This window comes from Nerophis lumbriciformis, linkage group LG26 (genome assembly GCF_033978685.3).
Source record: "Nerophis lumbriciformis linkage group LG26, RoL_Nlum_v2.1, whole genome shotgun sequence".
In the NCBI taxonomy this organism is placed as follows: Eukaryota; Metazoa; Chordata; class Actinopteri; order Syngnathiformes; family Syngnathidae; genus Nerophis; species Nerophis lumbriciformis.
The window spans coordinates 18,746,892-18,772,194 of NC_084573.2; the positions used below are offsets into that span (position 1 = coordinate 18,746,892).

At 39.5% G+C, this 25,303-nt stretch overlaps 1 protein-coding gene and 1 long non-coding RNA gene across 3 annotated transcripts in view; one reads left to right on the forward strand and one right to left on the reverse strand.

Moving 5' to 3' along the window:
- The first annotated feature begins 4,597 nt into the window (after window positions 1-4,597).
- The window catches only part of LOC140679840 (uncharacterized), a 43,360-nt gene continuing 22,654 nt past the window's right edge, over window positions 4,598-25,303 (forward strand). The window contains exon 1 of the long non-coding RNA XR_012051176.1: window positions 4,598-5,563. This is a non-coding gene — a long non-coding RNA (uncharacterized lncRNA). The remainder of the gene's footprint in view (window positions 5,564-25,303) is intronic.
- alkal2a (ALK and LTK ligand 2a) overlaps window positions 7,825-25,303 on the reverse strand; it is a 30,323-nt gene continuing 12,844 nt past the window's right edge. Inside the window, exons 2-6 of one of the 2 annotated variants that reach the window (XM_061987295.2) lie at window positions 22,292-22,533; window positions 15,774-15,827; window positions 15,538-15,615; window positions 15,326-15,403; window positions 7,825-8,337 (exon numbers count right to left, since the gene is read on the reverse strand). In XM_061987295.2, coding sequence (XP_061843279.1) covers window positions 15,339-15,403; window positions 15,538-15,615; window positions 15,774-15,827; window positions 22,292-22,529 — 435 coding nt within the window. In that variant the 5' untranslated portion in view covers window positions 22,530-22,533 and the 3' untranslated portion in view covers window positions 7,825-8,337; window positions 15,326-15,338. Of the gene's footprint in view, window positions 8,338-15,325; window positions 15,404-15,537; window positions 15,616-15,773; window positions 15,828-22,291; window positions 23,405-25,303 lie in introns of those variants that run through there. The other variant, XM_061987294.2, reaches the window with a different exon arrangement.

A 25,303-nucleotide genomic window follows, 5' to 3' on the forward strand; every position in this document is an offset into this window, starting at 1 on the left:
GTGCGCCTTTTAGGGGCTCTTTTAAGCTTTAGCGGTGCTATACTATCAATGGTGTCGCGCAGGGCGTCGTTAAAGTTGTTAGTGAGGTTATCAATAGAGCCGACATAATTTGGGAATGGTGCCATTACCGAAGGCAGTAGGCCAGCAAGAGTCATCGTTGTGGCAGCATTAATGTTGCGGCTGCTATAGTAGTTATTATTATTAGTTTGTTGACAATGAGTCAGAACTTCAAATTTTATAAGGTAATGATCGGACATTACTTTAGTATACGGGAGTATCGTAACTTTGGAGGTGGTGACACCCCTGACCAGCACTAGATCTATCGTATTACCGTTGCGATGCGTAGGTTCATTTATTATTTGTGTAAGACCACAGCTATCAATTATAGTCTGGAGCGCCATGCACTGAGGGTCCGATGGGGTATTCATATGGATATTAAAGTCCCCCATTATGATTATATTGTCGGCGTGCGTCACTAAATCAGCAACGAACTCTGAAAATTCACTGATGAAGTCCGAATTGGGTCCTGGGGGGCGGTAGATAACAGCCAGGTGGAGAGGCAGCGGTGTGACAAACCTCATAGTAAGCACCTCAAACGAGTTATATTCATTATTTAGGTTCGGGGTACGATTAAAGTTTTTGTTGTGTATGAGTGCTACTCCCCCACCCCTTTTAATGGGACGGGCAATATGCGCTCCCGCATAGCCAGGAGGAGACGCCTCACCCAGCGCAAAGAAATCGTCTGGTTTGAGCCAGGTCTCGGCGAGACCAATGACATCAAGATTATTGTCTCTAATGACTTCATTAACTAATAACGTTTTGGTAGATAATGATCTTATGTTTAAGAAGCCCATATTATAGGTAGTGGGCTGTTTTGAGGAGTTTTTGTTGAAATTATCCGTAGTAGCAATATTAATAATGTTGTGTTTATTATGTGTAGTGCCCTTTAAATAATTTCGACCATATCTAGGAATTGATATGACGGGAATTTTCCGATTGTTTGCTTGATGTTGTGATAAACCGAACGCATCATAACTTGCCACCTCAGTAGAGTGCATGTCTACTTCTGACACAGAAAAAACATTTTTTGAGTTGTGTATTGTTCTAAAATAGTTGCTATGTGTGCAGGTATTATCCAGCCTGGCGCTGGCTAGTTCTATTTTAACAAACTTCTCACCCGGACTAGCGCTTCTTTGAGGATTAGCCTTTCGCTTTGTTGTTAGCCCCGCTCGGCATCCCCGCTTCTGCTTCCGCTCACACCGCTTACGTGTCTTCCGTTGACGGTCCCCGCTGGCACTTAACTCCGCTGCTTCAGAGGCCGCTGGATGTAGCCAGCGAAGAATCCCCATGCTAGCGAGGAGGTCGAAAGTCCACGCATCTTTCAGCCTATAACGGCCCGATCTATCCACATCCAGAATCGTCTGTCGGTCGTATCTGATCACAAAGTGTCCACGCTGTGAGCCAGCCATGAAATAGACAGAATTGACGGGTATTTTTGCCAAATCGCTCTACACTTCCAAGAGCGTCTGCAAGCCGCTGCCATCAGGGCGCCGCCATCTTGTCCATCCATTTGTTGCAGGCATCAAATTCCAAATGAGCTAATATTTGCAAAAAATGACAGTTTTCCAGTTCCAACGTTAAGTATCTTGTCTTTGCAGTCTATTCAATTGAATATAGGTTGAAAAGGATTTGCAAATCATTGTATTCTGTTTTTATTTACCATTTACACAACGTGCCAACTTCACTGGTTTTGGGGTTTGTAAACAAGTTTCACTTTTTGAATGAAATTACTAAGATGAATCAACACTGAGGTCATGTTGTAATTTATTGAGCAGCACTTGTAAGTGTAACACAAAAATGAACCATTTTTAATATTAATGCATGTGGTGACATTCAAAGGGCCTGACAGAAATGTTTCCCCCTTTTAACAATAATGGACTGATCAGCCAGAGAGTTAGATGCAAGTTTGATTGATGTCCCCGTGGTTGTCATTAACCATGCTTTTTCTCTTCTCCATTACTAGTAATACCCTTGTGTAGTGCAAAATACAAACAAAAAAGCTATATGTCAATAAAGAGGTATTTTTCCCAGAAAATGTTGGTATAATCCAGATTTGAATGACTAAATATTTTAGGGTTTTCGAAAGGTTTTAGAAATATCCAACGGTGTTAGTGAAACAATTCTTAATTCCTTATTCCTGTAACTGGATGATTGATTTTGGATATGGTCTAAAAAATATGGTGTTATGTTTTATCTAAAGAACAAACACAGTCATACTAATTTATCTTAATACAACACACATCTTCACTGTCTTGATGATTTGTCCCAGATGCCTAATTAAGTCGCAATCCGGGCACAGTTAACACAAAGGTTCCTGTTGAGGCTGGGAAGTTTTTACTAGCACAATCCATCGAATCTGTATAAAATTATTTTTAAATGAATTGTCTGAGATAATGTTATTTTGTCTTTAAAGGTCAATTTTGGATGATGCTGGAATGGCTGCAAGTCATTAGATAAAGGTGTAGCCAAAGTTTAGAAGAAACTGGCCCCTGGAGGGTTGCCAGTTGTTTCATATCAGGGCGGCGTCCATGTATGCTCTTCAATATTTACGATAGTGAAGATTGATTTAATTAATTTTTCAAGTGAATCCAAAATACCTCACATTATCTCGACTGGGAGAGTATTCGGGGCAGGTCAAAGATTAGAGAAGATAACAAAATACCATTCTAGGCGTTATTTTGAATAGACCAAAAAGTTAGGGAGTAGAGGGCCCACGCTGAAAAAAAGCTAACTAAATGCAGTAATTAAAAAATGGAATAAAGTTATGTGAAAGTCTAAGTCAGGGATGCCAAAGTGGGGCCCCTGGGCCCAATTTGGCCCAACGTATCTTTTCGACTGGCCCGCAAAATGATGGATACCAAATGTATTACATATTTATACTGACCAATTTCAAGCTAAACAATCATTGATTGCATGTCCGCAAGGCTATACTGTAAAAAAATAAAATAAAATTAAAAAAAAGTCTGGTAAAATCATCACCTGTAGCATTTTCCCATTTACAGTATTGCACTGTAAAAACAATGGATGTAGATTTTACAGCAAAAAAAGTAGCTGCTCAATCACCAGAATTTTACGATAAAATTAACAGGGGTACTGTTTTTCAGTAAGGCACTGTAAAAAAAAAAAGATCCTGGATTTGCTGGGAAAAAAAACTGGCAGCTAAGTCGCCAAACTTTTACAGTAAAAAGAACAGTGGTACAGTTTTTTTATTTATACTATAACATTGTGATTTTTTCTTCCTCTCGATTTGATGATAAAACGCTGGCATTTCATTCACTTTAATGTAATACATCAGAGGTACAGTTTTTTTCAATTTACAGTAATTTGGTGTAAAGCCACTGAAAATTCCACTGTAAAATTCTGGTGACTGAGCTGCCAGTTGTTTACTGTAAAATGTATCGATTTTCCTTTTCCAGGCTAACTAATCGCTATTTATTGAACCTGACAATATTTACTAATTTATTCTTATTTATGAGGCTAAATTCCTCACTCCTGGTGCTGTTGCATGGTAAAAATCGCTGTTTGACTCTTGGACCATTAGCACATTTTCACTTTGACCCTTGGAGACAGAAAGTTTGGGCACCCCGGTCTAAATGAAACAAGAAAAAAGTTGGGGATGGTATGAGAAAGTCATTAGGTTACGAGAATAAGTTGTCAAAGGAGCTGTTTGCAATCTTTACGCAGATACTTAACTTCTTTATGTGTTTTTAAGCATTAAATTCCGCCCTTGCTCGACTTTTAGTACCTCATAAAGATCTTATATACAAAACCCAAAACCAGTGAGGTTGGCACGTTGTGTAATTCGTAAATAAAAACAGAATACAATGATTTGCAAATCCTTTTCAACCTAACTTCAATTGAATACACTGCAAAGACAAGATATTTAATGTTCGAACGGAGAAACCTATTTTTTTTTGCAAATAATCATTAACTTAGAATTTAATGGCAGCAACACATTGCAAAAACGTTGGCACAGGGGAATTTTTACCACTGTGTTACATGGCCTCTCCTTTTAACAACACTCAGTAAACGTTTGGGAACTGATGAGACCAATTTTTGAAGCTTTTCAGGTGAAATTATTTCCCATTCTTGCTTGTCCGGGGTCTCCGTTGTCGTATGTTACGCTTCATAATGCGCCCCACATTTTCAATGGGAGACAGGTCTGGACTACAGGCAGGCCATTCTAGTACCCACACTCTTATACTACGAAGCCACGCTGTTGTAACACGTGGCTTGGCATTGTCTAGCTGAAATAATCAGGGGTTCATGATAATGTTGCTTGGATGGCAACATATGTTGCTCCAAAACCTGTACTCGTCAGACCACAGAACACTTTTCCACTTTGCATCAGTCCATCTTCGATGAGCTCGGACCCAGCAAAGCCGGCGGCGTTTCTGGGTGTTGTTGATAAATGGCTTTCGCTTTGCATAGTAGAGTTTTAACTTGCACTTACAGATGTAGCGACGGACTGTAGTTACTGACAGTGGTTTTCTGAAGTGTTCCTGAGCCCATGTGGTGATATCCTTTACACACCGATGTCAGTTTTTGATGAAGTACCGCCTGAGGGATCAAAGGTCACGGGCTTAGCCGCTTACGTACAGTGACCTTTTGATGATATTCCGGACCGTAGATGGTGAAATCCCTAAATTCCTTGCAATAGCTCGTTGAGAAATGTTGTTCTTAAACTGTTCGACAATTTGCTCACGCATTTGTTCATAAAGTGGTGACCCTCGCCACATCCTCGTTTGTGAATGACTGAGCATTTCATGGAAGCTGCTTTTATACCCAATCATGGCACCCACCCGTTCCCAATGAGCCTGTTTACCTGTGGGATGTTCGACATAAGTGTTTGATGAGCATTCTTCAACTTTCTCAGTCTTTTTTGCCACTTGTGCCAGCTTTTTTGAAACATATTGCAGGCATCAAATGATCTAATATTTGCAAAAAATAACAAATTTTTCCAGTTCGAACGTGAAATATAATGTATTTGCAGTCTATTCAATTGAATATAGGTTGAAAATGATTAGCAAATCCTTGTATTCCGTTTTTATGTACCATTTACACAATGTGCCAACTTCACTGGTTTTAGGGTTTGTAGTTATGTTTCTGGGGTTTGAAAAATTTAACAATGAGCAAATGACAAGCAGCCCATTTAAGTTAGGAGATAACATTTCATTGAAAAATTAGACAACTTTTATGATGCCCTCATATTGATTTTATGTATTAATATTACCAGAGATTAACTTTTAATCTTATATTTGTTTGGCAGTTAAAGTACGAGGCGATGGTGTGTCAGAAAAGTTCCAGGAATGGTGTCACAAATCGAAGTAATCCCTATGGACTCCCAACGCTTTCCCTACTTACTGCGCCACGTCTTCATGTGCCCCCGGAGGGATTCTTCATGGATCCATGTTTGTTGACATCTTCAAAACGGGTCCACTTAATGACCATCCACCCCCTGAGCTTGGGATAGAGGAAAAAAAATCAACCGCAGCCGCGTCAGGTGAGTAGGGGGGAGTTGTCTTGTAGGCAGTCATGGTGAAGTCGTCTCGCCTCTTCTCGCACACTGAACATGCAAACGGCACGGGATCTCCTTTGTAGAGATACCGGCTGATGATTGTCTGGCCCCATGGCAGTGAATAATGCGATAAAAATCAGCAATGCTGCAACTTTTCTGACACATCTAGTTTCATTTAAAACTGTATCATTGACGATTTTAGCGTTCTGTAAACAATGACGTCAGACAGGGGTCCCCAAACTACGTCTCGTCCGCGTCCAAAATCCGGCTCGCGGGAAGTCTGAAGTTTTTTTTTTATTTGTCTGACCGCTTCTATGTTAGCTATACATCTCTCAGTGTTTATAGTGTCTATTTTCTGCTGAATCTACTCTCTATTTTATGCTGCCCCTTTTTTTTTGTGCTGCAGTTGTTACGTATACTGTACTGTACATCAGGGGTGTCCAACTCATTTTAGCTCAGGGGCCGCATGAAGGGATAAATCTGTGCACACTATTAAACTCATGGCATTAAAACTAAAACATAAAGACAACTTCAGATTGTTCTTCTTTATCTTACTTTGGCCAAAAATAGAACAAACACATTCTGAAAATTTTACAATAAAATTATTATTTTTTTAAATACTTGGCAGCGGTAAAGTTTAGATCAGCGATCCCCAAACATCACATGGACGAAGATAAGACCTTCTGGAGGAAAGTTCTGTAGTCAGATGAAACAAAAATTTAACTGTTTGGCCACAATACCCAGCAATATCTTTGGAGGAGAAAAGGTGAGGCCATTAATCCCAGGGAAACCACTCCTACCGTCAAGCATGGTGGTGATAGTATTATGCTCTGAGCCTGTTTTGCTGCCAATGGAACTGGTGCTTTACAGAGAGTAAATGGGACAATGAAAAAGGAGGATTACCTCCAAATTCTTCACGACAACCTAAAATCATCAGCCCGGAGGTTGGGTCTTGGGTGCAGTTGGGTGTTCCAACAGGACAATGACCCCAAACACACGTCAAAAGTGGTAAGGAATGGCTAAATCAAGCTAGAATTAAGGTATTAGAATGGCCAACCCAGAGTCCTGACTTAAACGTGTGGACAATGCTGAAGAAACAAGTCCATGTCAGAAAACCAACAAATTTAGCTGAACTGCACCAATTTTGTCAAGAGGAGTGCTCAAAAATTCAACCAGAAGCTTGTGGATGGCTACCAAAAGTGCCTTATTGCAGTGAAACTTGCCAATGGACATGTAACCAAATATTAACATTGCTGTATTTATACTTTTGACCCAGCAGATTTGGTCACATTCTCAGTAGACCCATAATAAATTCATAAAATAACCAAACTTCATGAATGTTTTTTGTGTTTTTGTGACCAACAAGTTTGTGCTCCAATCACTCTATCACAAAAAATAAGAGTTGTAGAAATAATTGGAAACTCAAGACAGCCGTGACATTATGTTCTTTACAAGTGTATGTAAACTTTTGACTTTTTGGAGGTGTTTGAAAAACACTACACACACACACACACACACACACATACACACACACACACACACACACACACAGCCCGGCCCCAGGCCATATTTTTTTAACCCAATGCGGCCCCCGAGTCAAAAAGTTTGGTGACCCTTGACCTAAGACAATCCACACTTAATAAATCTATGACTCTGCCTTCATAGTTTCGTATTCCCGTCCGTAAGTGAGAAAATAACCCAAAACAATGGGAACAGAACTTAACAGTTACATAGCTTCAGCATCTGCTAACATAAAAAAAACAAAAAACTGTTGCATTAACAAGCATAGCAATTAAACTAAACAATTTTAGTGCAATAACAAGCTGACTGCAATGTCCTTCCAAAGAAAACAAATGGAGTCCCACACTCAGTGTAGCCTACACAAGTACTGTATATTCCCAACAAAGCCTTTTGAGGACGTAATTCTCAAATGACCCCAATGAATAAACATTTGGGTTGTCATTTTGTGTGTGTGTGTGTGTGTGTGTGTGTGTGTGTGTGTGTGTGTGTGTGTGTGTGTGTGTGTGTGTGTGTGTGTGTGTGTGTGTGTGTGTGTGTGTGTGTGTGTGTGTGTGTGTAGTGTTTTTCAAACACCTCCAAAAGCAGTGCTTGGTTGACTTGCCCTGACATGGCGTTCTCTTCTTAAGAGGCTACCACCTCCATGCTTGGCCTGGCATGGCTCGGCCTGTCATGTGCTCCTCAACATTCCACCCCTTGAGACGGCAAAGCAGCACAGAGAGCATTACTTTTTTGTACCAATTGTATAATTTATTTAAATATATTTTGTTTTATCATATAGTACAAGCTGTATAACGCTGTGCCTCACTTAATTTATCGTAGATCTTATGGTTTTACACTATGTACAGAAACATGGTCGCGGTCTACTGTGGAGTGATGATTCAAATACATAAATAAAGGCTTTCTCGGGAGCGTCTGGGACTTCCCGCTGTCGTCATCTCCGTGTCGCCGATAAAACGTCTCGCTAGGCGATCAATAGTTTAGACACAGTTGTCCATTTGCAAGCCAAGCAGCAGCCTCATTTGACATTTAGAGGTTGGGAGGAGGAGGGGGGGGGGGGGTCCTTGCACCATCCATTATGATCCATGTCAAGAGTAGAGCCAACTTCAGTAGAAGGACGCTTGTGTGCTTGATCTCAATCAGAGCTGGTCTCAGTATTTTAGGGCGCTTTTCCAAGAAGTCCAAGCCACTTTTTCCCCCTTTTGAAAAACATTCTGGATAGCGGATGTTGAGGCGTCAACCTTTAAAAAAAAGAACAAAGGCAAATTCACTGCTTTTTTTCTTTGACTTGGCAGTGGATTTCAGAAAATTATTTGGTTTCCTTAGATAATTAAAAAAAAAAAACATAAATTTTCCAGGGATGTGCTATGCTGCTCCTCTACGCACATTGCTGCCTTGAAATATTTTATGCTTTTTTTCCCTTTTTTTTGTCCTGTCCAGCTACTCAGGCAAATCATACTGTTGATGTAGATGCCCATATCGGCTGTACAAATGTACTTTGCAAAAGAGAAGTGTGGGATACTTCTCTTGTTTCCTTATTTCTGTTTGACTTTATTAAAGGGATTTATATTATCATTTGGTGCAGGGGATAGGAAGACAGAGGGGGGAAATTGCGGGGACAAGAGGGGGATAACACAGAGAGACAACAACAACAGCAAACACAGAAAATAACAACAACAACAACAGAATAACATCAGGATATGTACAAATATGATGATGAAAGTGATAGCAAAGAAGCAGTTAGTGAAATAATATTAATAACACATAACTGACAATGAGCATTATTACACTGCAAATGGAGCAATACAAATACCAATAGAAATAGCACTATTGTTAATGAATAATACAAATGATTACCTCTATTATCAACAATACAATTGTTTCAAATGCAACAATACATATACAGTCGCGATCAAAAGTTTACGTAAAGAACATAATGTCATGGCTGTCTTGAGTTTCCAATACTTTCCACAACTCTTATTTTTTTGTTATAGAGTGATTGGAGCACATTCTTGTGTTGTTTGGCCACAATACCCAGCAATATGTTTGGAGGAGAACAGGTGAGGCCTTTAATCCCAGGAACACCACGCCCACCGTCAAGCATGGTGGTGGTAGTATTATGTTCTGGGCCTGTTTTGCTGCCAATGGAACTGGTGCTTTAAATGGGACAATGAAAAAGGAGGATTACCTCCAAATTCTTCAGGACAACCTAAAATCATCAGCCCGGAGGTTGGGTCTTGGGCGCAGTTGGGTGTTCCAACGGGACAATGACCCCAAACACACGTCAAAAGTGGTAAAGGAATGGTTAAATTAGGCTAGAATTAAGGTTTTGAAATGGCCTACCCAAACTCCTGACTTAAACGTGTGGACAATGCTTAAGAAACAAGTCCATGTCAGAAAACAAACAAATTTAGCTGAACTGCACCGTTTTGTCAAGAGAAGTGGTCAAAAATTCAACCAGAAGCTTGTGGATCACAAAAAAATAAGAGTTGTAGAAATTATTGGAAACTCAAGACAGCCATTACATGATGTTCTTTACAAATGTGTGTAAACTTTTGACCATGACTGTATGTAATGATAACTTGAAATACAAAAGAAAGCAGATAAATGGAGGGGATCCTTTGCACTTTGTTTGCAGTGCCACATAGTGTTAAAGCTCGTCAAAATTGTAAAGTGGCACCGACATTACATGTTGCAATATGGAAATATGAGCAAAACTAGCTTCCGCATATCTATAGTAGCCTACTGGAGATTGTGAGCATTTCATTATCAGGGTTATCACCACCAAAACGATCACAGTTATCATTTTTGTCGCGGAATTGTTGAACGTGCTCAAAAATTACTTATACATACACTGAAATTGTTGACCAGATTATTTTTCTTAATTAATAAAAATAAAAAGACAATGTTAGAAAACCCACTATTTCATATTTTTTTGGGTTTCTTATGTTTAATGATAGTGTTTTAGTCTTGGTAGGTTATAGTTTTTTTTATCACTTAACACTTTTAAGATTTACTTAATTGAAAACTGTTATTATTTCTGGTGGGCGTTTACTTGTCCTACCCTGTTCAGCGGTCCTTGAACGCAGTGGAAAGACACTTCTGTGCCGTTTTCCTCTCAGTACAGATCGATCTGTTCTAAGAAAACATGCTTTTAGATTCATAGTCCACATTTACTGTAAATATATTCGCAAGCGATGTGTGATTCCATTGATTCTCTCTTGATCCGATACCGAGTAAGATACAGACTGATATCGGCGATACCGATCAGATACTGATACTTTGTGCAAATGTACCTAATGTGTCTGTTAAAATGGAAAAAGTTGCATATTTCAAATAATAATATATCTCATAACATATAAAAATACAATACAATATTTACAAACCCCGTTTCCATATAAGTTGGGAAATTGTGTTAGATGTAAATATAAACGGAATACAATGATTTGCAAATCCTTTTCAACCCATATTCAATTGAATGCACTGCAAAGACAAGATATTTGATGTTCAAACTCATAAACCTTTTTTTTTTTTTTTGCAAATAATAATTAACTCAGAATTTCATGGCTGCAACACGTGCCAAAGTAGTTGGGAAAGGGCATGTTCACCACTGTGTTACATGGCCTTTCCTTTTAACAACACTCAGTAAACGTTTGGGAACTGAGGAGACACATTTTTTAAGCTTCTCAGGTGGAATTCTTTCCCATTCTTGCTTGATGTACAGCTTAAGTTGTTCAACAATCCGGGGGTCTCCGTTGTGGTATTTTAGGCTTCATAATGTGCCACACATTTTCAATGGGAGACAGGTCTGGACTACAGGCAGGCCAGTCTAGTACCCGCACTCTTTTACTATGAAGCCACGTTGATGTAACAGGTGGCTTGGCATTGTCTTGCTGAAATAAATAAGGGCGTCCAAGGTAACGTTGCTTGGATGGCAACATATGTTGCTCCAAAACCTGTATGTACCTTTCAGCATTAATGGCGCCTTCACAGATGTGTAAGTTACCCATGCCTTGGGCACTAATACATCTCCATACCATCACAGATATTGACTTTTCAACTTTGCGCCTATAACAATCCGGATGGTTATTTTCCTCTTTGGTCCGGAGGACACGACGCCCACAGTTTCCAAAAACAATTTGAAATGTGGACTCGTCAGACCACAGAACACTTTTCCACTTTGTATCAGTCAGTCCATCTTAGATGAGCTCAGGCCCAGCGAAGCCGACGGCGTATCTGGGTGTTGTTGATAAACGGTTTTCGCTTTGCATAGGAGAGTTTTAACTTGCACTTACGGATGTAGCGACCAACTGTAGTTACTGACAGTGGGTTTCTGAAGTGTTCCTGAGCCCATGTGGTGATATCCTTTACACACTGATGCCGCTTGTTGATGCAGAACAGCCTGAGGGATCGAAGGTCACGGGCTTAGCTGCTTACATGCAGTGATTTCTCCAGATTCTCTGAATCCTTTGATGATATTACGGAGCGTAGATGGTGAAATCCCTAAATTCCTTGCAATAGCTGGTTGAGAAAGGTTTTTCTTAAACTGTTCAACAAATTGCTCACGCATTTTTTGACAAAGTGGTGACCCTCGCCCCATCCTTGTTTGTGAATGACTGAGCATTTCATGGAATCTACTTTTATACCCAATCATGGCACCCACCTGTTCCCAATTTGCCTGTTCACCTGTGGGATGTTCCAAATAAGTGTTTGATGAGCATTCCTCAACTTTATCAGTATTTATTGCCACCTTTACCAACTTCTTTGTCACTTGTTGCTGGCATCAAATTCTAAAGTTAATGATTATTTGCAAAAAAAAAAATGTTTATCACTTTGAACATCAAAAATGTTGTCTTTGTAGCATATTCAACTGAATATGGGTTGAAAATGATTTGAAAATCATTTACATCTAACACAATTTCCCAACTCATATGGAAACGGGGTTTGTATTTATTTTAAACTATATTGAGGTAGTGGCGTGAATAACAGTAGAGCCAAGCTCTTACAACAGAAAAAAACAGGACAAGTACATGAAAATGGTGTTTCAAACCATAAACAAAGGAAATAAGTAAAATAATGAAAGCATTAAAATAAGTTTATTACTAAGAAATACTATTAGAATAAATTATGTTTATTCATAATTCAGTTATTGTACATGAACATGTTAACGTCAAAATACTGAACATGTAAACAACACTCAACAAAAGTGAGCATTCAACATTGACACATTCATGAGTTTACCTACTCTTTTACACTGTTCCTGTTAGTCAGATACATGATCTCAAATAACTAAAATATCAGAAGTATTGCTACTTTGATTTGAGAATCGATATAAGAGCCTAAAATCTGGTATTGATATTTCTGTATCGATCCACACTTCACTGATATTAGATGCTCAGACAGCAAAATGTTTCTTCAACTTTAGATTGGGGTTATGTTGTTTCTTAATGGGGAAATACGTTATTGTCGCTTGTATTCATTCATGTTACCATTTTTAAGCTAGCGAGCTGGCACCACTCAGTCCGTGAGTTTGTCAAAGTGCAGTTATCGACTACGGTGTTTCGATCATTTTAATGTAAACACTAACCGCCAGAAGTATTACCATGGTTATCATTTTTACCGTTACTTCCCTATAGCCTACTAAGCCTGAAGAAATGTAATTTTCAGCATGTATAGCTATTGAATACATGTAGTACACGTGTAGAAATATGCAAATAAGTAAAACTAGTGTGCTCGGTGGCCTTGTGGTTAGAGTGTCTGCCCTGAGATTGGTAGGTCGTGAGTTCAAACCCCAGCCGAGTCATACAGAAGACTATAAAAATGGGACCCATTACCTCCCTGCTTGGCACTCAGCATCAAGGGTTGGGATTGGGGGTTAAATCACCAAAATGATTCCCGAGCGCGGCCACTGCTGCTTCTCACTGCTCCCCTCACCTCCCAGGGGGTGGAACAAGGGGATGGGACAAATGCAGAGGGTAATTTCACCACACCTAGTGTATGTGTGAAAAAAAAAAAAAGACAGCTCTGTTGCTTGAATTTTACTGCTAAAAACAGTGGTATTGTTTTTCCATTTATTCTATTTTTTTATATGCTGTAGAAAAACACTGTTTTTACTGAAAAATTCTGGTGACTGAGCTGCCAGTTTTTAAAGTAAAATTTAAATATTTTTTTTGCAGCTTATGTAAAAAAATATTGTTAATGTATTATATATATATATGTACTGTATATTCATATATTACTCATTGTTAAAAGCGGCCCTCACAACCATAACTGCGATGTGGCCCTCAATGAAAACGACTTTGACACCCCTGGTCTACATGGTTAAAGAATGATTCCTTCAAAAGGGATGCACATTCAGAGAGAGACAATTGTGTTTTGGGATTTCTTGTTACACAGTTTCACAAATTCCTGTAGGCTGCGTTTCTTGCCAGAACACCGGCTCAAATTTGAGAGCCGGTCGACAGTGCGAAGCTGCTTCTAAGATATGACACCCTCATGGTAGGAAATAAACTAAGGTTATTCCAAGTACTGTAACATTATCACGAGTGGAAAAGGAATGGCTAAGTATTAAACACACACACACATTCTTGTATTTGTTACCTTCTTTAGACCTCTGAAAAATGCCTACCTCCTCAGGACCACCCTTTCTAGCTATATAAAGATTTGTATTTACAACATTAATAATATATACATACTATGCAAATATAAAAAAGGCAAGCTTTTAGTTTGTTTTTATTTTTTGAATTTTTTGTTTGTAATTGGTTTTTAATCTTCATTATTTACTTCAAGTTATTACAGTATGTCTCTATATACATATTTATTTTATTTTTTTATTAATTTTGGCCAAAGGGGGCACATTTCAATTTCTTACACACACTTTTTATTACATATGTTGGCCAGCGGGGGAGCACTTCACATTTTTACACATACTTGTTATTTCATATGTTGACCAGAGGGGGAGCACTTTTAAAACCAACACATCGTCAATTTGAAAAATCTCTCCTTTTTGGGACCACCCTAATTTTGATAGATTTCACCACCAGGTGTGCAAATGAGACATTTTCTTTTAGATGCAATGGTTTTCAGTATTGGGACCATTATTCATGTCCTAACTTGTTCACCGGTCCTCATATGGAAGGTACTTTTCCTTGTTGATGTCTCAAGAAGGGTAGAAATACAAGAACACACACACACACACACACACACACAAACACACACACACACACTGCGCAGGGCGACACAAGAAGCTAACCGCTAAATGTTAACATACCAATGATTGTCACACACACACACTAGGTATGACGAAATTATTCTCTGCATTTGACCCATCACCCTTGATCACCCCCTGGGAGGTGAGGGGAGCAGTGAGCAGCAGCGGTGGCCGCGCCCGGGAATAATATTTTGGTGATTTAACCCCCAATTCCAACCCTTGATGCTGAGTGCCAAGCAAGGAGGTAATTGGTCCCATTTTTATAGTCTTTGGTATGACTCGGCCGGGGTTTGAATTCACGACCTACCGATCTCAGGGCGGACACTCTAACCACTAGGCCAACCGCTAAATGTAAGTAGAAGTGATCGATTCAGATGTCAATACTATCGATACGAAGTCTAGTATTAGTATATGAACGACACTAAAGAGATTAGATCAATTTTTTTTTCTATCATCTTGTTCTTATTATCAAAACAATTTTTTTTGGTCGTTTTTGTTATTGTTTACAAACTCAGGGAGTAAGACTCTGGATGCTGGAAGGCCTAACGGGAAAAACCAAAATGATTTAAATGGGAGCCAATGATAGTTTAGTTATTGTGCATTAGCCACTTTATTTTGTTAAAAAAAACATTGGATGTAACATTCAATCGACATACTATCTTCAAAATGTGTTATTGTGTTTATTTTAGTTACTTGCTATAAAACATTTTCAGTTCTATAATCTTTTGTCAAGTATCGAATCAGGACGTGAAATCAGATCGGACCTGGGGCCAAAACATTGGATCGGGATAGGAGGCCAAAAGTGCTGATCGGGACACCCCAAGTGGGGTTTTTTTGCAGGGTTTGATATTTTGTTGTAGCACGAGTAAACTGACTTTGGCCGTACTTACGCAGGAAAATCGGGCAGTCTATTCCAACTATAGATTTTTTATAACTTCCTGCTAAATCCTCACACATGGTCGTATTTCTTTTCTAACGTCATCAATCAATATTGAAAGTTGAGTATATATCAGTAGTACCTGTTAGGATGTGTTAGCCTCCCGTGCACTGCGGGCTGCCCGCTAGCCGCGTGAGAAGCCGTGCGCATCTTTTGAAATCTGGAATAAAAAAAGAAGAAAAAAAAAGAACAAAACAGGATTGGCCTTAATGACTTTTCATTGAGATACTGTCTGTGGTTCTTGGGAATGGTAGCATGCGTCGAACGATGAGAAGACATTGTTGGCTTGCTTACATGCCGGTATCGTGCAATCTCTCTGGTGGTACAGTTTGTGCACGTGCTCCCTGCACTTGGGACTGAAGTAGAGCGGACCTGTAAGACAACATGCAAGACACATATTTCAAACATCTGTTTCAGATCTCAGAGCCAATATTTCTTAGCGCTCAACCATCGCCCGCCATCAATACTGCGTCTTTATAAAAGCCCACTCAGACATCATCACACTATCTGACACATAGTGTAAATCTTACCTGTTCTGTGTTTCAGGTATTTTTCCTTTTTTCTAAGATCTTGGGGGAGTAGGGCTGTCGAAGAAGAAATACAAGGAGTGTCAGCTACACATTACAATACAATATGATAACTTACAGTATATGGTACTTTTAAGGGGAACACCTGACAACATACAGTACAGGCCGAAAGTTGGGACACACTTGCTCATTCAATGTGTTTTCTTTATTTGCATGACTATTTACATTGTAGATTGTCACTGAAGGCATCACAACTATGAATGAAAAAAGGTGAAATACCTGAAAACAAGTTTTATATTCTAGTTTCTTCAAAATAGCCACCTTTGCTGTGATTACTTTTCCGCATTCTCTCGATGAGCTTCAAGAGGTGGTCACCTGAAATAGTTTTCATTTCACAGGTGTGCTTGAAGCTAATCGAGAGAATACCAAGAGTGTGCAAAAGCAGTAATCAGAGGAAAAGGGTGGCTATTTTCAAGAAACCAGAATATGAAACATGTTTTCAGTTATTTCACCTTTTTTTGTTACATGTGCTCATTCATAGTTTTGATGCCTTTAGTGACAATCTACAATGTAAATAGTCATGAAAATAAAGAAATTGCATTGAATGAGGAGAAGGTGTGTCCAAACTTTTGGCCTGTACTGTACCTGCACACTAGTCGTAGTATGAAGAATAATGTACTGTATATAATATACATAAATGGCACAAACAAACAACATAGAGGCCAATTATTTGCTTTAAGGATTACATCTGGTGTAAATAGTCGAGGTGTCCCAATCTGATATCAACCAAAAAAACATGTATCGGAATATATCGGCATATTTCAGGCTATGCTCCAGAAATTCTATTTAGTAGTAACTGGAGCCAGCCACCAAAGTGGTGCTAAAAGTCTTCAATTTGACTTGTTGAAACCTGCAGAGACCTTGATTACAAAATAAACATGATATGTATGGACTGAAAGCATATTGGATTGATATCGGTATTGGTCAATAATCAAGGCTGCAGTATCGGTATTGTGTCGGAAGTGAAAACGTTTTTGAAAGTTGTGAGCGCTTTTTGTGAGCCAGTGAGCTGAAACACCAAACTGTCAACTTTGGTTCTGGTATAATTCTGTTTGTGTCGCACCTTTTGGAACAGGTCACCAACAACTGAGGAACCTCTGTAGTTGAATGTTCTGAACTCCTGTTTCTATGCCAGTGTCGTGTTGATCAGAATAAAGCTGCATGAAGTTGGTATACAGTAGTGTCCACGTAGCTCGACTTGCCATATAGCTGACGTCATGTTCTTGTACTTCCTTACACAGCAAAGTCATTACTGCTTTTAAATCAACAGCGCCTCTGCTGACCACAGCCAGTAAATGCACGCCATCTATTCCTAATTGCATTCAAGACAGCGCTGAACAATCATTCCCACTCAGTCGACTGAATTGGTTACAATTGAATATATTGATTTAACGTAGATGATACCTCGTACTGCTCGTTAGCGTAGCTCTAACTTTACTTTAACCCTATGGCTGACTTTTTTGTAATTTCAGTACATTTTTTGCCCATAATTTTTGTTGTGTTACTCCATTGTTCATGATATTTCCCTAGAGGGTTTTTTAACGTTAAATTCTTAAATTTCCGAGTCGAATTCACAGGTGAACAATAGACTGGCGTGTACTATAATTTGGACTGATATCGGTATTGGCCAGAACCCACTGACTTTGTTGTCCTTTCAGTAGATCTTAGCTGCATATGTTGACCATAAATGTTGTTATTACTCCATTATACATGAATTTTCTAAGAGAGTTTTTTTCACGTTAGATTTAAAAATGTCCATGTAAAATTCACAGATGTACGATACACTGGCATGTGCTATGACTCTGGCTGATATTTTATGGATTAATATCGGGATCGGCCTAAACTCACTGACATTTTTGTCCATTAATTACATATTTGCTATATTTTGGCCATCATATTAGTTGTTACTCTTTTATACACGATTTTTCCTAAGATAATTTTTTTCACGTACATTTTTTTAAATTTCCATGTCAAATTCACAGGTGTACGATACACTGACTTCTATGATTCGTGCTAATGTCGTATCAGATTAATATCGGTATCGGCCAATACCCACTGACTTTTTAGTTTTTTTAGTAAATGTTTGATATATTTTGGCCATATTTTTTTGTTACTCCATTTAACATGATTTTTCCTAAGAGGGGTGTTTCACGTTCAATTTTTAAACTGCAATGTCAAGTTCACAGGTGTTCGATACACTGTCATGTAGGGTTCTATGATTAGTGCTGATATCGTATCGGACTATTAGCCAATACTCACTTACTTTTTTTGTCCTTTCAGTAATTTTTGCAGTATTTTTGCCATAGTTTTTGTTGTGTTACTCTATTTTACATAATATTTCTAAAGAGGGTTTTTTTCACGTGGCATTTTTCAATATCCATGTCAAATTCCCAGGTGTACGATACACTAGCATGTATTACAATTTGTGCGGATATTGTACAAGGTTAATATCGGTATCGGCCAATATTCGCTATCCCTTTATTACATTTTTGCCGTATTTTTTTCACGTTAAATTCCAAAATGTCCATATCAAATTGGTGTAAGATACACTGGAATGGACTATAGTTCATGCTGATATCATATCGGAATAATAACCGTATTGGCCAGGGCTGACATTTTTTAGTCCTTTCGTATATTTTTGCTGTAAATTTTCGGTTGGATTTTTGATGTGTTACTCCATCATACGTGATAGTTCCTAAAAGCAAATTGTTCATTTAACATTTTAAAAATTCAATGTCAAATTCCCAGGTGTACGATACACTGGCATGAATTATGATTTGTGCGGGTATCGTATCAAGTTAATATCGGTATCGGCCAATATTCGCTGACTTTTTTATCCCTTTATTAAATTTTTGCTGTATTTTTTTTAAGTTAAATTCCAAAATGTTCATGTCAAATTGGTGTACCATACACTGGAATTCACTATAATTCATGTTGATATCGTATCGGAATAATAACTGTATTGGCCAAGGCTGACTTTTTTAGTCCTTTTGTAAATATGTTGCTGTATATTTTCAGTGAGATTTTTGTTGTGTTACTTCATCATACGTGATAGTTCCTAAAAGCATGTTTTTCATTTTAAATTAAAAAATTCAATGTCAAATTTCCGGGTGTAAGATACACTGGCATGTTACTATGATTCGTGCTGTTATCATATCAGGTTCAAATTGGCCAAAGTGCAAAAGTTGTATTGGGACTAGGGTTGTACGGTATACCGGTATTAGTATACAAACCCCGTTTCCATATGAGTTGGGAAATTGTGTTGGATGTAAATATAAACGGAATACAATGATTTGCAAATCATTTTCAACCCATATTCAGTTGAATATGCTACAAAGACAACATATTTGGTGTTCAAACTGATAAACTTTTTTTTTTTTGCAAATAATCATTAACTTTAGAATTTGATGGCAGCAACACGTGACAAAGAAGTTGGGAAAGGTGGCAATAAATACTGGTAAAGTTGAGGAATGCTCATCAAACACTTATTTGGAACATCCCACAGGTGAACAGGCAAATTGGGAACAGGTGGGTGCCATGATTGGGTATAAAAGTAGATTCCGTGAAATGCTCAGTCATTCACAAACAAGGATGGGGCGAGGGTCACCACTTTGTCAACAAATGCGTGAGCAAATTGTTGAACAGTTTAAGAAAAACCTTTCTCAACCAGCTATTGCAAGGAATTTAGGGATTTCACCATTTACGGTCCGTGATATCATCAAAGTGTTCAGAGAATCTGGATAAATCACTGCATGTAAGCAGCTAAGCCCGTGACCTTCGATCCCTCAGGCTGTACTGCATCAACAAGCGACATCAGTGTGTAAATGATATCACCACATGGGTTCAGGAACACTTCAAAAACCCACTGTCAGTAACTACAGGTGGTCACTACATCTGTAAGTGCAAGTTAAAATTTTCTCTATGCAAGGCGAAAACCGTTTATCAACAACACCCAGAAACGCTGTTTGCTTCGCTGGGCCTGAGCTCATCTAAGATGGACTGATACAAAGTGGAAAAGTGTTCTGTGGTCTGACGAGTCCACATTTCAAATTGTTTTTGGAAACTGTGGACGTCGTGTCCTCCGGATCAAAGAGGAAAATAACCATCTGGATTGTTATAGGCGCAAAGTTGAAAAGCCAGCATCTGTGATGGTATGGGGGTGTATTAGTGCCCAAGACATGGGTAACTTACACATCTGTGAGGGCGCCATTAATGCTGAAAGGTACATACAGGTTTTGGAGCAACATATGTTGCCATCCAAGCAACGTTACCATGGACGCCCCTGCTTATTTCAGCAAGACAATGCCAAGCCACGTGTTACATCAACGTGGCTTCATAGTAAAAGAGTGCGGGTCCTAGACTGGCCTGCCTGTAGTCCAGACTTGTCTCCCATTGAAAATGTGTGGCGCATTATGAAGCCTAAAATACCACAACGAAGACCCCCGGACTGTTGAACAACTTAAGCTGTACATCAAGCAAGAATGGGAAAGAATTCCACCTGAGAAGCTTAAAAAATGTGTCTCCTCAGTTCCCAAACGTTTACTGAGTGTTGTTAAAAGGAAAGGCCATGTAGCACAGTGGTGAACATGCCCTTTCCCAACTACTTTGGCACGTGTTGCAGCCATGAAATTCTAAGTGAATTATTATTTGCAAAAAAAAATTAAAAATTATGAGTTTGAACATCAAATATCTTGTCTTTGTAGTGCATTCAATTGATTATGGGTTGAAAAGGATTTGCAAATCATTGTATTCCGTTTATATTTACATCTAACACAATTTCCCAACTCATATGGAAACGGGGTTTGTAGTACTGCGATACTAATGAATCATATTCGGTACTATCCCGCTTCTAAAAAGTACCGGTCCGTCACAAGTAGATCAATAATTCATTTTCTACCACTTGTCCTTAATAATGTTGACACAATTATAGAATGATGAATAACACAATATGTTACTGCATACGTCAGCAGACTAAATTAGGAGCCTTTGTTACCTTACTTACTACTAAAAGACAAGTTGTCTTGTATGTTCACTATTTTATTTAAGGACAAACTTGCAATAAAAAAACATATGTTTTATTCAAATAAAACCAACCAAACAATTTTGTGGTCCCCTTTATTTAGAAAAGTACCAAAACTATTTTGGTACCGGTACCAAAATATTGGTATCGGGACAACAATAATTGGGACAGCCCTTATGTTTAATTGTGTATAATTGATAGTTGCCCCATGCCATGTCCTTTTTGTTCAAAGGGCTCAAAAGCATTTTGGATTTTTTTTGTTGTTGTTGTTCAAATCTCCCAATCAACGTCAGATTTAAATAAAAATACCAAGCATATAATGTGTTGTTGTTTTTTTTTTTTTTGCTTATTTCTTATTTAACTCTTTGAAGTCATTTTTATCAAGTTATCTCACAGTTGTATAAATATAAATTTGCATGAGTTTTTTTTTTTTTTACCAATTTAAACTTGTCAATCAATCAATCAAAGTTTATTTACACAGCCCTTAATCACATGTGTCTCAAAGGGCTGCACAAGCCACAACGATTCCTAAACTGTGGTTCCTGTCTAGTGATACGCCAAAGAATCACTCGATAAAAGTAGTGTTTTAAGTTAAGTTAATGTACCAATGATTGTCACACACACACGAGGTGTGGCAAAATTATTCTCTGCATTTGACCCATCACCCTTGATCACCCCCTGGGAGGTGAGGGGAGCAGTGAGCAGCAGCTGTGGCCGCGCCCGGAAATCAATTCCAACCCTTGATGCTGAGTGTCAAGCAGGGAGGTAATGGGTCCCATGTTTATAGTCTTTGGTATGACTCGGCCGGGGTTTGAACTCACAACCTACGGATTTATTTTCCTATATTCAAACACAGTGTTACTGTTCAAATTGTATGTAATGTTACAGTGGCCAAAAATATTAAATATACTTGTTAAAAAAAAACTCTGCTTTGGTTTTTAATTAATACTTAGGCCTACTGCGCTACTGTATTTTAATATCGGTCATTATAGTGGTACTTGAAAAGCCAAGTGTTACTGAGGTGGTACATTTTTGAGAACCACTGCCTTAATTAAAATGTACACTAATGGAAAAAAAAAAACATTTGAGCCTACAAAAAACTAATTAACTTCATGTAAATTCATATTGGAAAATGTGTTTTCAAATTAGAACTTCGAAGTCAACTCATGTCACAGAACACATCAAGGAGTTTTCACTGTACATGAAATAAATGTTCATTGAATATTAACCGCAGCAGTATAAAAATTTGATGTAGGTGTATGGTGTATATTATATTATCTGAGCAAAAGGCCTTCAAAGGAGTAAAGAAAAGTTAATTGTACAATTTCAGCAAAAAAAGTAAAAAAAAAAAACAAGTGGAAGCGTTAACTTCTCAAACAACGTGACCACTATGCAGACACCACACGTAAGAGACTTAACAGCTTTGCCCGCCTGCACTCACCGACAACCTGATCCCCTTTGTCTGTTTTCAATCTGTGGAAATCCCTCTGGACCACGAGAGACGTCCTCCCTCGGCTTCTCCACGGGGCCTCGCGTCTCGCCGGCTCCGACGCTCTCCTCGAGGCGCGGCTCGCGTTCCTCCCGGGCGCGGAGGTCTGGGTGCGGGTGGGCGTCGCCGTGACGAGCGTGAACCACAGGAGCACCAGTCCCACGGTGGCGTGCATGTGCAGTCCCTTCATAGCTCTCAAAGAAAATAAAAATAAAAAAATGCACCTCTTCTCCCTCTCTTTTTTTTTTTTTTTTTTTTTGTAGCTGCAAAACAAGATGATAAAAGTGCTTCACATTGACTAAAACTTTCACTTTCTTTACTTTTTTCAACACAAAGTTTGTCCCACAGGTTCAAACTTGGAGAATTTGCTCTAACTTTACGTGGCTTTTAATCCTCTTTGGTGAATAAGTCCACTGCGTCCGTTATGATAATTAAAATTCCCACACGAAAAAAAAAAAGAAAAAGGGGAAAAAAAGTCCCTGTTTAAAGTATCCACGCATGGAAAGTAGCGCAAATCATAAACCGGACATCCTGTGATCCGACACAAGTGGACTCGAGTCTCCCGTGCTCCATGTCCGGATCCGAACGCTCCAACAGCGCGTGTCGAGTTGAGCCCCCTCTTTATTCTGCCACGCAGCGCCTTGTCCCGCCGTGGATGACTCACTCCGCGCTGTCCACGATCCCATTAAGACGCACGGTGGATTGGCACTTGAGGTTTGCTGACCATCACTCGAAGCGAGTCGTCCTCCTCCTTTTCTCTTCTGTATCTCTCACCGGAAGCCCATTCCCATACTAATATTTCCACGGAAAGTGGGTCTAATTGCCTCATCTGGGTCGTCGAGGAACAGAAGTCGCGGGTGACGCACTGTTCGCCAAACTTGATTACGCACGGGGCGCGCGCGTCTTTGGACTTTTCCTGTCATTATTGAGACTGCCCCTCCAGCCCACTCCCCTTAAAAAAAAGTGTCTGCAGGCGGTGCTCGTGAGAATGACACGACAACAATACCAAAAAAAATATGTAATTTTTCCCCCAAGTATTTTATGTAGCATTTAGTTTTTTAAATGCGTAAAGGCTGTGTGACCGGGTCCCTTCCACCTGTGAGGTAAGCATAGGGCCGTGCGTAAAAAGGCTTGGTGCTGAAAGGACAGCGCGCTCTTGTCGCTCCCTTGCAATGCGGGCGTGCGTAACGGCGGAAGGTGAACCTTTTGTATTTTATGAGGTGTAAGAATGCTCAGAGGCAAGTAAGGGGGGCAGGATACATCTAATCCAGGGGTGTCAAACGTAAGGCCCACGGGCCGGATCAGGCCCACGGAACAGGTTTTATCCGGCCCGCGGGATGAGTTTGCTAAATATTAAGTTAAGTTAAAGTACCAATGATTGTCACACACACACACACTAGGTGCGGAGAAATTTGTCCTCTGCATTTGACCCATCCCTTGTTCACCCCCTGGGAGGTGAGGGGAGCAGTGAGCAGCAGCGGTGGCCGCGCCCGGGAATCATTTTGGTGATTTAACCCCCAATTCCAACCCATGATGCTGAGTGCCGAGCAGGGAGGTAATGGGTCCCATTGTTATAGTCTTTGGTATGACTCGGCCGGGATTTGAACTCGCGACCTACCAATCTCAGGGCGAAAGTGTAAAAAGGAGCCGAAATTTTGAATGAAAGAAACTGCTGTTGCAAATGTGTCCAGTAGATGTTGCGATAGCAATTCTTTGTATCTATGTAGATTATGCTATATACAGTCGTGGTCAAAAGTTTACATACACTTCTAAATAACATAATGTCATGGCTGTCTTGAGTTTCCAATAATTTCTACAACTCTTATTTTTTTGTGATAGAGTGATTGGAGCACATACTTGCCGGTCACAAAAAAAACATTCATGAAGTTTGGTTCTTTTATTAATTAATTATGGGTCTTTTAGAAATGTGACCAAATCTGCTGGGTCAAAAGTATACATACAGCAATGTTAATATTTGGTTACATGTCCCTTGGCAAGTTTCACTGCAATAAGGCGCTTTTGGTAGCCATCCACAAGCTTCTGGCAAGCTTCTGGTTGAATTTTTCACCACTCCTGTTGACAAACTGGGTGCAGTTCAGCTAAATTTGTTGTTTTTCTGACATGGACTTGTTTCTTCAGCATTGTCCACACGTTTAAGTCAGGACTTTGGGAAGGCCATTCTAAAACCTTAATTGTAGTCTGATTTAGCCATTCCTTTACCATTTTTGACGTGTGTTTGGGTTCATTGTCCTGTTGGAACACCCAACTGCGCCCAAGACCCAACCTCTGGGCTGATGATTTTAGGTTGTCCTGAAGAATTTCATTTCCTTGACCACTTCCTTGAAGACAGCAGGAACTTCACTCGGTGACAGAAAATACCGTGAGTATGGCTCCCTGTGCTTCGTGCACCGTTCTCATGGATAGGCTGGCTCTGCTAGAGGGCCGTGTCCGCCAGTAAGAGCAGAGTAATCTCGTAACTTTAGATGTTGCGGACACACCTGCTAGCGTTAGCTGTAGCAAGCTAACTAGCCCAGCTTATAGCAGCCCTAAGCGGCCTATAAGCAACGGTGAACCGGTTGAGACGCATAATAGATTTAGCCCTTTAGCTAGTCCTACACCCCAGTCTACCGGGCACCACACCTTAGTCATAGGGGACTCCATCACCAGAAACATGAAGCTTAGCAAACTAGCCACAACTAAGTGTATTCCCAGGGCCAGAGCACCTGACATTGAAGCTAATCTTAGGGAGCTAACTCGCAACAGGCCTAGTAAACACGTACGACAGGCTAATCGCACCACTAGTTATGCAAACATAGTTGTACACGTTGGCTCCAATGACACTAGGATGAGACAGTCAGAGATTACAAAGAGAAACATAGCCAGGACTTGTGATCTCGCTAGAAAGATGTCCAAGCATCGAGTAATTGTCTCTGGGCCCCTGCCTGCGAGAGGCAACGATGAGAG